At 45.2% G+C, this 14,552-nt stretch overlaps 1 protein-coding gene across 3 annotated transcripts in view; it reads left to right on the plus strand.

Annotated features, from left to right (window-relative positions):
• Positions 1–14,552, plus strand: part of VCL (vinculin) — a 272,569-nt gene that overhangs the window by 235,623 nt on the left and 22,394 nt on the right. For all 3 annotated transcript variants that reach the window (XM_073581038.1, XM_073581039.1, XM_073581037.1), the window contains exon 17: positions 13,401–13,525. In XM_073581038.1, coding sequence (XP_073437139.1) covers positions 13,401–13,525 — 125 coding nt within the window. The remainder of the gene's footprint in view (positions 1–13,400; positions 13,526–14,552) is intronic.

The following is a 14,552-nucleotide window of genomic DNA, read 5'->3' on the forward strand; positions in this document are numbered from 1 at the left end:
GAGCCTTTTCGGCACCGACGCGGGCCTGAAGAGCAAGCCAGGTCACGAGCCCACCTCCAGGGTGAGATGTTCTTTGGAACCAACTAAGCCTCCGTCTCCCATACCATAGATTAATCAGTTGAATGGTGAGTGATCTACATGAAAGTGCACTGTATTAAAACAGGCTCCCCTTTCTCTGTGTATTCCTTTACTAAGGAAGGCCCCTAAAACGTAGTTCCAAGCAGAACAATAAGGAGTGTGCCCTGTGCAAGGGGATCAACCCGGTACTTATAATAAGAGACTCTGCCCTGGGCGTATACAGCAGATGGTCTAAGAAGAAACACCCGGATTTGCTATGGACCTTAAGGCCATCATTAGATCGGAGGTCCAGGAGTTCTTAAGACACCTGATGGGGAAAAGGGAAGCCAGAACCACTGTCATCAGAGTCTGAAAGATCGGCAGAGTTAAGGGGGAGGATTCGGACCTGACGGATTCCTCCTGCTCTTTCTCCTCAGATGAGGACACAGGGGGTAGGCCCTGCTTTCAAACCGAGGATACTGACAGGCTGGACAGGACAATAAAGTCCACTGTGGGCATATCTGATCCCAAGAGTACCAAGACACTTCAGGACATTGTTTTTGGTTTTTTTTAAATTCGTTTATTAAACCATAAACAAGTGTATAATATACATACTGACATATAATGATAAACATAATACAAAGTATACATATGTTTCATATGACATTGAAATACAAGGCAAAGTGTACGTATCAGTTGTATACAGAATAAAGCAGAGTATAATATCAATTACCGTATTTTTCTGACCATAACACGCTCTTTTTTCCCCAACAATTTTGGGGGAAAGTGGGGGGTGCGTCTTATGGTCGCAATATACTAACCTGCGGTGCAGTGGTGGCAGCGGGCGGGGCTCTGCGGTGCGGGGGTGGCGGCGGGCTGTGCTCCGGTGCAGGGGTGGCGGCTCCGCCGGCATTTTCTCGCAGCCCGGAGGCCCCCGCACATCCCTTGCTGGCCGCCACCATGTTGTGGTGGCCTTCGGGAACATGGACGCCGGAAAGATGGCCACCGGTCCAGGGACAGCGCATGCGCGGGTTCAGATCTCGTCCCGAGATCTCGGGGGACGAGATTCTAATCTGTGAATAGGATCAGGGGTCTGCAATCCGCTAGCTACCAACCTCTCCGGTTTTCTGGACTTAGCTTGTATTTTTGTTTTTTCCTCCTCCGGTGACTCATTCATAACATAAACCGTACCTACATCTACAAAAAAAAAGGGGAAGGGGGATCTACCAGGTAATTATAATAGACTCTGCCCTGGGTGTATACAGCAGATGGTCTAAGAAGAAACACCCGGATTTGCTATGGACCTTAAGGCCATCGTTAGATCGGAGGTCCAGGAGTCCTTAAGACACATGATGGGGAAAAGGGAAGAAGGGAAGCCAGAACCACTGTCATCAGAGTCTGAAAGATCGGTAGAGTTAAGGGGGAGGATTCGGACCTGACGGATTCCTCCTGCTCTTCCTCCTCGGATGAGGACACAGGGGGTAGGCCCTGCTTCCAAGCTGAGGATACTGACTGGCTGGACAGGACAATAAAGTCCACCATGGGCATGTCTCATCCCAAGAGTACCAAGACACTTCAGGACATTGTTTTTTTTTTTTTTTTAAATTCGTTTATTAAACCATAAACAAGTGTATAATATACATACTGGTATATAATGATAAACATAATACAAAGTATACATATGTTTCATATGACATTGAAATATAAGGCAAAGTGTACGTACCAGTTGTATACAGAATAAGGCAGAGTATAATATCAATTAAATCACAATGGTCTTGTGTTATTACTCGAGTGATGAGATCTGCTTAGCTTTTAAACCGTACCTACATCTACAAAAAAAAAAAAAAAAAAACATTAATTCCGCAGCCTACTTCTACACAATTAACTATTTATTATGTGACATCTCCACTCTACAAAGTGAGGTGAGAGGAATTCCACCTCTCCCAAATCTTTTCAAATTTACCTGGGCACCCTCTGTTTTGATATAACGTGCGTTCTATATGGGATAATCGAATTAACTAAATTGATCCAGGACCTGAGAGAGGGAGATGAACCCCCCCATCCACCGCAATGCCAGTACCTTTCGTGCCATAAACAGCGTCTCCCGTAGGAAAATCCCAACATTGACCTCATGTCTCCTCGTCCCATACTCCAAACAGACAAACCAGTGGTTCAAGGGGAACAGGAATTTGTACCAAGGATGTTAATAATGTCACCTCCTTCCAATATTGTGCAATGATAGGACAACACCAAATCATATGAATAAAATCTGCATCTATTGAATGGCATCTCAAACATTCCGATGATTGGTATCGGCCCATCTTAAAGAGTCGAGTTGGAGTCAAATATTGATTGATTTATAATGTATAATTGTATCATCCTGTTATCAACAGACGGAGATGCCCTGATTGAGGACTTCAGGATTTCTTCCCACTCCTCTCCCCGTGTATCTGGGATGAGCCTTTCCCATTTCTTCTTAACGGAGTCTATGGTGGATCCTGTCCCCACTGACAGCATATATGTATATAGAGAGGAGATGAGACCTTGAGGGCCTTGTGATTTAAGGATCCCTATCAAGGGTAAAGACGAATCTATACCTATACATCTCATGTGCAATTGAAAGGCTGACCTTAGTTGTAAATAGCGAAAGAACTGGGATCTTGGGACATTGCGGTTGACTTTATGTTGTTCAAAAGATATCAAAGTTCCATGATCATATAGATCACCTATCGTGAAAACATTATACTGAGCCCAAAACTCAGCGGATGGGTGTTCAAGTAACACTGGAAGGTAACCATTATTCCATAGAGGAATTTCAGCTATAATGTCCTCAAATCCAACCACCCTTTTAATCTGCTTCCATACTGACCGTGCCAGACGAAGCAGGGGTAATATCCGCGGGACATTTATTTTTCTCATTTCCAAAAATCCTAACAGGCAACTAACTTGTGCAGCATGAAGCAGATCTTCGGAATTAGGGAGGTGACCGCCGGGCATCCATGTACTTATGGCTTTGGCCTGTCCGGCTAGATGATACAGAAAGAAATCGGGTAACGCTGCCCCCCCCTCCCTTTTTGGGTCTCTGCAGAGTGGATAGTTTGAGTTTGGGCCTAGTTTTCCCCCATATAAAAGATGTAATCTGGGAATTCAAATTAGCGAAAAAGGATCTGGGCACCACTACTGCACTATGTTGGAGAAAATAGCTGAACTTGGGGAGTAATATCATTTTAATTAAATTAATACGTCCGGCCACAGACAGTGGAAGTTTACCGCAGGTCGCAAATTTGGCTTTAACCATCTCCAACAGTGGATGTATGTTAAGTTGCAAATCGAACTTACTGCCTTGAGAAATATGGACACCCAGATACTTGAAACTGGTTACAATGGGTAGTGAGGAGAGAGTCTCCAGTCGTGGCATTGGAGTATGGGAAAGAGGCATCAAAGCAGATTTCTCCCAATTTATATATAGACTAGAATATTTACCGAATTTATTTATGGTAGTGATCACTCTCGTCAGGGTTTCCTCCGCTTTATCCACAAATATCACCATATCGTCAGCATATAGGCCTATGGTGTCAGTTCGAACCACTATTTCTGTGCCAGCAATATTAGGGGAGGATCTTATAGGAATTGCCAGTGCTTCGATTGCAAGAGCAAAAAGGGCCGGGGAAAGGGGACACCCCTGACGAGTTCCCCTATGTAACGAAAAGGGTTCAGATATTGAACTATTTACGATGACCCGGGCCTTAGACTTCATGTATAATATACTGACCCGTTTTTGGAATCTATCACCGAATCCATACCTCTGCAAACATGCACGGAGAAAAGGCCATTCAAGAGAGTCAAAGGCCTTGGCCGCATCAAGTGATGCCAATGCCCATTCATTGTCCAGCACCAGAGAGCTATATTGGACTACTGACTGGATTCGTCTAATATTGATGGAGGTGCTTTTACCAGGCTTAAAGCCAGTTTGATCAGAGTGTATGAGGTGTAATATGACTGAACCTGTTGGCCAAAAGTTTCGTAAAGATCTTATAATCTACATTTATTAACGATATAGGCCGATAAGAGCCACAATCTAAAGGGTCCTTCCCCTCTTTTTTTTTAGAACTATTATATTAGCCTCATAAAAGGATTCCGGCATGCATCCCCCCTCCCAAATCCCACGAAACACCATCAACAAAAGGGGCGCCAATATCTCCTGATATTTCCTATACAGTTCGACAGGAAATCCATCCGGTCCAGGGGCTTTTCCAGAGGCCATATCCTTCATGACATCCTCTATCTCCTCCAGAGTAAACTCAGCATCCATAAAGGCCCGCTGGGAAGGACTTAATGTGGGAAACTCTATATCTGACAGATAATTTAGACACCCCGGGCTATCAACATCAGTCTTAGAATTGTACAATGAACTATAATAATCATAAAAGCTCTTCAGTATTTCCTCAGTTGTGGAAGCCAAAGTACCATCTGAACAGCAAATCTGTAAGACTGTGTTAGTTGTATTTTGTTGACGCACTAAGTAGGCCAAAAATTTGCTTGCCTGATTCCCCATTTCAAAATAAGATTGTCGGGCAAAATATAATTTACGTTTAGTTTTAGTGTCAATATGGTGCGTATATAACCTATGAGCAGACAACCACTCCACCCTATTACTATTAGTTTGATCAGATATGTAGGTGGCCTCTGAATCTTTCAAATGTCGCTCCATCTCGCCATCCTCTTCCGATGTCACTCGTTTAATGTAAGCGATCGTGGAGGATAAACAACCCATTCAGATCGGCTTTGAGTGTCCCAAAATAAATTAGTATTTCGGGGTTCAGGGTGGGACGAGACGAAGCAACGTAACTCCTCTATCGTTCTAGAAAAACCTGAGGCAAAGAGTACTAGGTATCCTATATTTTATTATATTTTATTATATTTAATTGGAACAGTTAGTCACGCGCGTCCTCCATTGACACAGCTGATGGTATTTGTCTCTTATTTCTGTGGGTTAATAAAAGGATCCATTCTCCTTACTTAACGCACATCCAGACACACAAGGCGGCGGCGCTGTCCCCGGTTCTCCTTAAGATTGGTGAATATACCTCTTTTTACTTTTTGCTTTCTGGGCTAAATCTTGTATTATACTCAGTATGTTTCCTTTTCTTTTTCCTTACTTAGAACAATCTTGGAATTGGAACATTAGGTTACACAGGTATTCACTTTATTCTGTGCACTATTTTTCTGATGCCCTGAACCTGCTTTAGGTTTGCTAAGATCTTATGTGATTACTTATGAAAGCAATTGTTCTCAGAATAAACAATGTATATGGTGGTATCCAACATATGGAGTCTACTCTGTATATGATCGCTTTATTCATTTATGTTCATGGATGTCTATATGTAATTATTTTTTGTTTTTCTCTTATGTTTCCTATATTACAAGATATTTGTCATGAACCTTTACTGTATGGAATGATTATCTTGAAGGGATTTCCTAATTTGATGTTATTGTCATTTTATTTAGATAATACCCTTGAAAAAGGCCCATTTGGCCAAAACGTTGGGTTTCTGTGACTGACTGTTCCAATTAAATATAATATATAATAAAATATATGATACCTAGTACTCTTTGCCTCAGGTTTTTCTATAACTATATTTACCTTTTTCCTGACGACTCACTTTTGCTTCTTCCCCAATTTTTGTATTGAAATTCCTCTATCGTTCTGTCGGGCGGTTTTATCAGCTTCAGCCAAAAAGGGTTACATTTCCATGTTATCCTATTATTCAATGGTCCATATTTAAGTTTTAGAACAACCGGGCTGTGGTCTGAAATCCCCCTACTGCCATGTTCAATATCATCCACCCATGTCGCAAGGCTGCTAGATCCAAAGATGTAATCTATGCGAGATAGGGAGCGTTTAGTGGAGGAATGGCAAGTATATTCCCTTGTCTCTGGATGGCGCATTCTCCATAGATCCAGCCACCCGCTACCTGCCATAAATTGTGACAGCTAGGATGTGCCCGAGTGAGGAGCCCCCACTCTGTACTCCATCACCCAATCTCAACTTATTTAGATGATTATTCATGACCAAATTCTGGATAATTGACATATTGGCCGGGGGGGGGGGTTATAGATACACAGAATGACATATTTCTTACAGTTAATCAGCGCATGTACAAACACAAACCGTCCCTCAGGATCTTTCCGGGCCTCCCTGGTTTCCCACCGAACATCTCTGTGTATTAACAGTGAAACCCCCCTTGAATAGCCGGTGTGAAAGGCATGTAGAAACCATTGTACCCACGGTTTTTGCACACACCGAACTGTACCTCTGGTCAGGTGCGTCTCAACCAAGGCCACAATGTGAGGGCGATATTGTCTAATTTGCGAGAACACCTTAATTTTCTTTCGGGGGGTTTTTATGCCTCTTACATTCCAGGCCATACATATCAATTCAGAACCCATTCCTGCCTATCTGGATATGTTGCATAATGTTGCCCGAACAGAATGCAGAGATATCACCTAGATAACAAAGTTGGTATCGGCTGCGGCATCTACCTAAGTAACTATAAAAACTAAAACCTTTGAAAAAGAAAAAACAGAACAAGAACCTAACAATGTAGGAGTACAGTCTCACGCCGCCATCAAAAAATAAACAAGGGGATACCATCACTGAGCACAGTGTCCGGTATTGTTGGAAACTGGATACCCGCCGAGAGACCTTTAGCTGAAAGGATTCGAATTAACAGCCGTCACATTAGGACTCCTTCGCAGGGGACCCCCCATGGGACCGCAGCCATTCAATCGCCTCCATTGGATGCGTGAAGAACACAGAGGTGTCTCCGTGAACAACCCGAAGCCGGGCCGGATATATCATTGAGTACACAATGTTTCTTTCTCTGAGCCGTTTCTTGACCTTGATGAATTGTGCCCGCTGCTTCTGCAATTCCATGGAGAAGTCCGGAAAGATGGAGATCACAGCATTGTTGAACTTGATGGAACTTTTTAATCGTGCAAGACGCAGAATGGTATCTCTGTCCTTACAATTGAGGAGGCGTGCCAGGAAAGGCCGAGGCGGGGCCCCTGCGGGCGGGGGTTTTGTAGGGACCCTGTGAGCTCTTTCAATGGCGAACACTGAAGAGAATTCATCTCCCAGGGAGGTCTTAAGCCAGTCTTCGAGAAACTGCTCAGGATACTGACCTTCCGAGCGCTCAGGTAGACCGATGATGCGGATATTATTCCGACGCATTCTGTTCTCCAAGTCATCCGCCTTCTGCTTCCAAGCATTCATGGAGCCCGCCACTTTTTTAAATTTGGCCTCCATAGGTGTAATGGTGTCCTCTACCTGGGACACTCTCGTCTCCACCTCCGTAATGCGTCCCTTCATGGCTTGCATATCTTGACAAAGTCTTCCCACCTCCGTGTAAACATCCTCAATTTTCTCAGTCATGGACGTTCCGGTTAGGGAGATAGCCTGCATCAATTGCTCAGACGCCTGTTTAAGGGTCAGTTCCTCTTGCTCAGCCTCCTCTTCACCCCCAGAGGGACGACTTTTACGTTGAACTTGAGAGGATGTATTTCTAAGAGGCCGTGCACTGTCAGAGGGATCGGGTCTTGCATATTCTTTTAGTTTTTCTGCTGCTCCTGACCCCGTAAATCTACTCATGATTAGCTGCAGCGTGATCCAGTGAGATAGCTGGAGGTATATGCTCCGGAAATGTCCTCAGTAGACAGTGAGCACAGCAGGACTATTAATGGATAATTATCGCTCAGGCCACAGAGAGTGGAGGCCACGTGAAATTGTGAGGATAGCGACCCACACTATGCCAATAAAGTTCTTTGCGGCCAGGGGAGGAAGAGGGGTCCCCACGGAGAAAGCAGCAGCGGGGGAGGGTGTACAGGGCCTCCCACAGTGATGGCGCCGGCTGGTGCAGTTATTAAGTGATGGAGGGGAAAGAACACGCAGGGCCCAATCTTTCAGGGCACTCACCGCATGTCTCCCCTGCTCTGCCAGCCGATATCTTCACTGCCCGAGCAGCAGTGTAGCGGTATCAGCCGACGCTGCAGCTCTCAGTGGCAGAGCTGCGCGTCCAAGATGGCCGCCGCCTCGTGGAGGATCAGCCGCCCGCTCCCAGAATGCCGCTCACGTCCTCCTGCGGGGGTCCCGCTGTCCAAAGGGGCCCAGGCAGCTCCAGATATATCGAAGAGAAAGGGTCCGGATACCAGGATAATGCAGGATAGTGAGGAGCTCTCCCATCAAGCGTCCTCTCACGCTCACTCCATAGCCACGCCCCCCCTTTCAGGACATTATTTGGTGGGTTGGATCAGAGGAAGAGGTGTTCCTTTCCAGGTAATGAAAAGATCAAAATGCTCATTAATAGAGGTTGAAAAGGCCGGAAAGGAAAGAGCCACTACCATCTTCAAAAAGGAGAGATCCATTTGATGAGGAAGATGTGGACATATGGGAGAAGACCCCAAAGATCGACATTGCAGTTGCTAAGTCAGTTAAAAAATCTATGTTCCCTTTTGAAGACCTAGGGACTCTCAGAGATCCCTTGGATAAGAAGGCAGAGTTCTTCCTTAAACAAGCCTGGGAGTCATCGGCAGGCTCATTAAAGCCGGCAGTAGAAGCAACCTGCACGGCAAGATCTATGTGTCTACAGCAGCTGGGCCACCATCTAAGAGACAACACCCCAAGAGAGAAGATCCTGGCGGATCATCCGCTGCAACAGGGAGCAGCTTCTTTTTTGGCTGACGCTTCGGACGATTCTGTTAGGTTAGCGGCAAGGTTGGCAAACCTCTCTAATGCTGCCCGCAGTGCCCTATGGCTCAACAGCTGTCCGGGAGATGCCCAGTCCAAGACAAGGCTATGCTCTACCCCGTGTGAAAGGAAATATCTCTTTGGTCAAGCCCTGGACGATATACTTGACAAAGCTGCAGACAAGAAAAAAAGGTTTTCCCAATGTGTCCCGTCCTCAGTTTAAAAGTTCCTTTCGTAGAAGTTATAGCACGAGTAGACCCTCCAAGGAACAGAGCGACTGTAAGGATAAGAAACCAAGGAGCAAGGGTTTCATGTTCAGGGGTTCCTCAACGAGGAGCCGAAAATCCTCCAAGTGATGGGATCTCCCAGGTAGGAGGAAGGCTGTCCCACTTGAAACTTGCCTGGGAGGAATTCTTGGCCTGTGCCTGGGTGCTCAACATAATAAGATCAGGGCTGAGACTAGAGTTCACATCCACCCACAGGCACAGCTTCAAGATCTCGTCCCCCAGATCCTGTAGGAACAACAGGCCCTGGAAGCAGAGGTGTTACTCTTACTTCAACAGGGGGTACCTGGTGGAGGTGTCTGTTCAGCAGCAGGGGAAAGGGTTTTATTCTCCTCTGTTTCTTACAAGGAAGCCTGACCAGTCATTCAGGACTGTTATCAGTCTGAAAGGCCTCACCAAGTTGGTGGTCTACACACCATTTAAGATGGATTAGGTAAACACAGCAGTAAATAATTTTATTCCTGGGCTGTTACATGAGTGTCTTAGACTTGAAAAACGCATATTACCATGTCACCATTTATCAGAAAGACCAGCAGTACCTGAGGATAGCGGTGTATATAGACAGACAACTCAGACACTTCCAGTACAGGGCTATGCCCTTTGCTCTGTCCATGGCCCCGAGAATTTTCATCAAGATAGTTCTGGAGGTGACGGCGCATTTACGGGAAAAGAATGTGGTGTTAGTGACATATCTGTAGGATTTTTTTGTGATTGACAGAACAGGAATGTAGTTCTCAACTAAATTACATCCGAGCCACTATGTCAAAGCTCGGTTGGATGATAAATATCGAAAAGTCGAGGCTGCAGCCTTTCAAGGTTCAATCCTTCTTTGGACTTATTTTGGACTCCGAGAGGCAGGTCTGTCTCCTACCAGAGGAAAAGACTGGATTATAGACCTATTGTCAACAGTATTGACCCAACCCGATTATGTCTCTGAAGAAAGCCATGTCCCTACTAGGATCAATGACATCATACATCCCAGCGGTACAGTCGGCCCAGTGTCATTCCAGGGCCTTACAGCAGAATGTTCTAGAGGGAGAGAAGAAGCTTGCTGGACGCCTAGAGGAAAGATTATGCTCTCCCAGGAAACAATAGACTCCATGGTCTGGTGGCGTAATACAAGAAATCTGTCACAGGATATTGCGTGGTCCAACCAGATATCGGACGTGATCGTAACGGATGCAAGCATGGAAGGATGGGGCGCCCATCTCATGGAATCTAGTCAGAGGCAGAAGTGGGTGGTTCCACAAACTACAAGGAGATGCTAGCAATAAGGAACACCGTAGTAGAGTTCCTTCCCCACTTAGAAGGGAGCTATGTTTGAATAATGTCAGACATTTGAACTTCAGTGGCCTATATCAGTCACCGGATCCCGACCCCTGATGCAGCTGACTTAGAACATTCTGGTGGAGCATCAGCTGCAGAGATCGTCTCTACACATAAAGGGTAAGGAGAATGATGAAGCAGATTTCCTCAGCTGGACAACGTTAAAACAGGGGGAATGGGAAATGGATCCATCTATCTTTCAGCAAATTGTGAATCTTTGGGGGCAGCCAGAGATAGACTTGTTTGCCAACAGAAAGAACAGGAAGACAAAAGATCTTCTGTTCCTTGAACCCAAGAAAGCCCATCTGCAGTGGATGCACTACAGATTCCTTGGGGTTTCCAACTGGCTTATGCATTTCCCGCATTAATGTTGATCCCAGCAGTTCTGAGGAAAATTCAGGAGGAAGGAGCAGATGTCCTCCTCATTGTTCCATTTTGGCTCAAGAGACCATGGTTTTCTTGGATGAGAAGGATGTCCTTGGCGAATCCTTGGATTCTTCCGGACGTTTCGGGTCGCCTCAGACAGGGCCCAATGTCACATCCTCAGAACTTAGGTCTATATTTGACGGCCTGGATTTTGAGAGGGTGCTGCTAATACAGAAAGAGTTCTCTCCGTCCTTGGTCGCTATTCTGATGCAGAGTTGGAAGCCTATAACAACTGGAATATACAGCAGGATATGGGATAACTTTTTTGGCTTTTTCAGAGCAGTCTGTTCGGGGTACGATCCTAATCAGAGCTATTTCAGAGTTTCTTCAAAGGGGTATGGAGATGTGCCTGGCCACTAGTACCCTTAAGGTGCAGGTATCTGCCTTAGGGGCCCTATACAACTATAACCTGGCGGCGGATAGATGGGTGGCTAGGTTCATTAAAGCATGGCAGAGGTCTAGACGTACAGTATACCAGATCCAAAAATGCCTCTGTGGGATTTAAATCTTGTCCTGGAAGCCTTAACAAGATCGCTCTTTGAACCCCTACATGAGGTGCCAGATAAGATTCTAGCACTAAAAATGGTGATTCTAGTGGCCCTGACGTCTGCCCGCAGGTTTAGTGATTTATCAGGCCCTATCTATTAATCATCCTTTTATGCAGGTATTAGATGATAGGCTGGATCTGGCCTCAAAACTACTCTATCTCCCCAAAGTGGCCTTGAAGTTTCATACGTCTCAAGAGGTAGTTCTTCCCTCCTTCTATAGTAAACCAAAGACTGCAGAGGAACGCAGACCTCACACATTAGACGTCAGGAGGGTCTTGATACAGTACTTAGCCAGAATTAAGCAACGGAGAAACGATGAGGCCTTATTTGTGTCATTCCAGGGAATCCGAAAGGGGCGTGGTGTTACAAGGGGGACCATAGCTGGATGGATAAGGGACACCATTAGCTTAGCTTAGGGCCCTCGTCACACACAGCGAGATCGCTGATTTTGTGACACATCAGCGATCCCTCCAGCGATATCGCTGTGTGTGACAGGGATCAACGACCAGCCCCCTTGCCGGGTATCGCTGATCATGCACGATCGTCCTGGGCCATTTTTTGATCATTGGTCTCCCGCTGGCTAGCACGCATCGCTGCGTGTGGCAGCGAGAGACCAGCGATCAGCGACGCTGGTTTCCAACGTAAACATCGGGTAACTAAGAGCCGCGCGGCTCTTGGATACCCGCTGTTTACCCTAGATACCAGCGCACGCTGGTATCTAGGGTAAACAGCGGGTATCCAAGAGCCACACGGCTTAGTTACCCGATGTTTACATTGGAAACCAGCTTGCTCGCTTGTCCTGTTCGCTGGAGGGGCTGTCTGTGACAACTCACCAGCGATCAGCCTAACGATGTCCCAGTGATCCCATCCATGTCGGATCGTTGGTGGGATCGCTGGGACATCGTTATGTGAAACGGGGCCTTTACACTTCTAGTAATAGGCCAGTTCCTGGAAATCTGAAAGCCCATTCCACCAGGGCCATGGCGACCTCCTGGGCTGAAAGAGTGGAGGTGTCCATCGACGAGATATGTAAGACAGCCACATCGTCTTCCCCTTCCACCTTCTATAGACAGTATCAGTATCGCCTCTGTTGACCTGTCCTTTGGGAGGAAGGTATTGCAAGCCATGATCCCTCCCTAGGTTGCTTTTGATCTAATTAAATCACTCAGGTGGTACTGTCATTGGAGAAGGGAAAAAATCTTAGTTACTTACCGGTAACGAGATTGTACAGAGCCCATGACAGCACCACTGCCCTTACCGTTAAGTAACTTAAGATTTTTTTTGCACATCTCACTCCAGCCGCTACTGTTAGGTTTACGTTTCTGGAGGAGTTTACAATTTGGAACTTTTTTTTATTTTTTAAAGGCTTTACAACTTTTACTAAATATTTGCAAAACCTGTTTAGAGTCAGAAATATAACTAGTAAAAAAAGAAAAGTGACTTCAAGAAATCACAAATGATGAATTGAGTTCTTTGACTTTGCACCACAATGGAGGAAGTAGAGGGGTTTCTTGTCACATTTCTAGAGGTAGATAATGAAGAATCATTTATCTCTGCTCCCCATATTCCTTCTGTGTCCTGTGCGCATACCACGGAACATGGCCACCAGTTCCTGTAACCTGAAGTTTGTTGTTCCATGTGGCTGCTATAACTGCTGGCATCCTGCACAAGGTCTCTCTGTTAGGACCATGATCACACAGACCCACCAGCCACTTTAATTAACTGGCAAATCCCCACTTAATTCCGTATTCTTGAAAGGAGTCGATGACCATTACGTTATTTCTGTAATAACAGCAAATTAAACATTTCTTACAAGGGATTAGTTCTTGTGGTTGTATCTGTCATTGGCAAGGAAGGAGTTGTGGTGTCTGCTCCATGACAAATAAAGCGTAGGCGAAATCACTTTACTTTTCTATCCTGTGTCCTTGACCTTGAAATTATGGTTTAAATTGAACGCGGTTTAAGGTCCTGATGTATAAAAATGCTTTGAACATAAGTTTTTCTTGTCACTAGCTTTACAGAAGGGCTTCCTGGACTCTGGTTACAGGATTTTGGGTGCAGTTGCTAAGGTGAGGGAAGCATTCCAGCCCCCGGAGCCAGAATTTCCCCCTCCTCCTCCTGACTTGGAGCACCTGAGGGTGAGTGTCAGCTTTTGTATCATGAATAAGTACAAACTCTCAACAAACCAGCTATTGGATACCTTAGAGGGGTTTTCCCCTTTTAAGTTTTGTTAATTAAATTGTTCTGGCCATGTGTTGCAATAATTGTGTACATGCTGCAGCTAATCACTGACTGCTCCAGCCGCTAAGCCAAGTGATTGGCTGCACCACTGTACGTGCGATTTTACCACTGCAGCCTCTATACAGTCAAAGTAAGTGTGGTAGAGAAGTATTACTTGCTCTAGGGAGGTTAGGTAAAAAAATATTTTAATATTTTGAACATGGACAAACTGTGAAGTGTATCAATCAACCAGCCTTTAATAGAGAAACTTTATAAGTTGTATAACTTTCAATAGTGTTTGTATGTGAACTACCAACAGATGGATATAATATACACCTACACGATCATAGAGGAAAGATGGGGCATACAGCGCCATTCACATTTGAAAATAATTGGACAGGAATGTAACTACAGAATATAATTACATTTAAAGAGGACCTGTCAATCTCTCAAGAAAATTTGCGTTAAATATCTAGTAAAAATCTCTGAGCTCCCCTGATTTTTCCCGTTTTCCGTTTTGGACTGCGTGTCTCCTTTTGGAGCACAGTGAGTGAACACTCTGCTTGTAGACCTACTGGGCGTTTCTTCAGAGTCTTCTCTGGGGTGAGTGTTTAAAGCCTTCCCTCCCAGCCGCTGCCAGTCACAACTTGGCAGCGATTTCCAATAAACAACAAATGCGAATATCTCTGCTCCAAAGACATAGTGCTCGCAAATATAGATTGTGAGCCCCATTGTGGACAGGGATGATATCTGTAGAAGCGCTGCAGAATATTATCACGCTATGTAAGAAAGCATAATAAATAATGAAGTGACACCAAGCAAACAGAAGAGAAGTAGAATCAGGAAAACTCAGGGATTTTGACAAGGTATTTAACTTCCGTATGTACTCGTGAATAAGCCTACCCGAGTATAAGCCGACCCCCCCCCCTAATTCTGCCACGAAAA

This window comes from Dendrobates tinctorius, unplaced genomic scaffold, assembly GCF_039654945.1.
Source record: "Dendrobates tinctorius isolate UK_male_01 unplaced genomic scaffold, ASM3965494v1 ptg000068l, whole genome shotgun sequence".
NCBI lineage: Eukaryota > Metazoa > Chordata > Amphibia > Anura > Dendrobatidae > Dendrobates > Dendrobates tinctorius.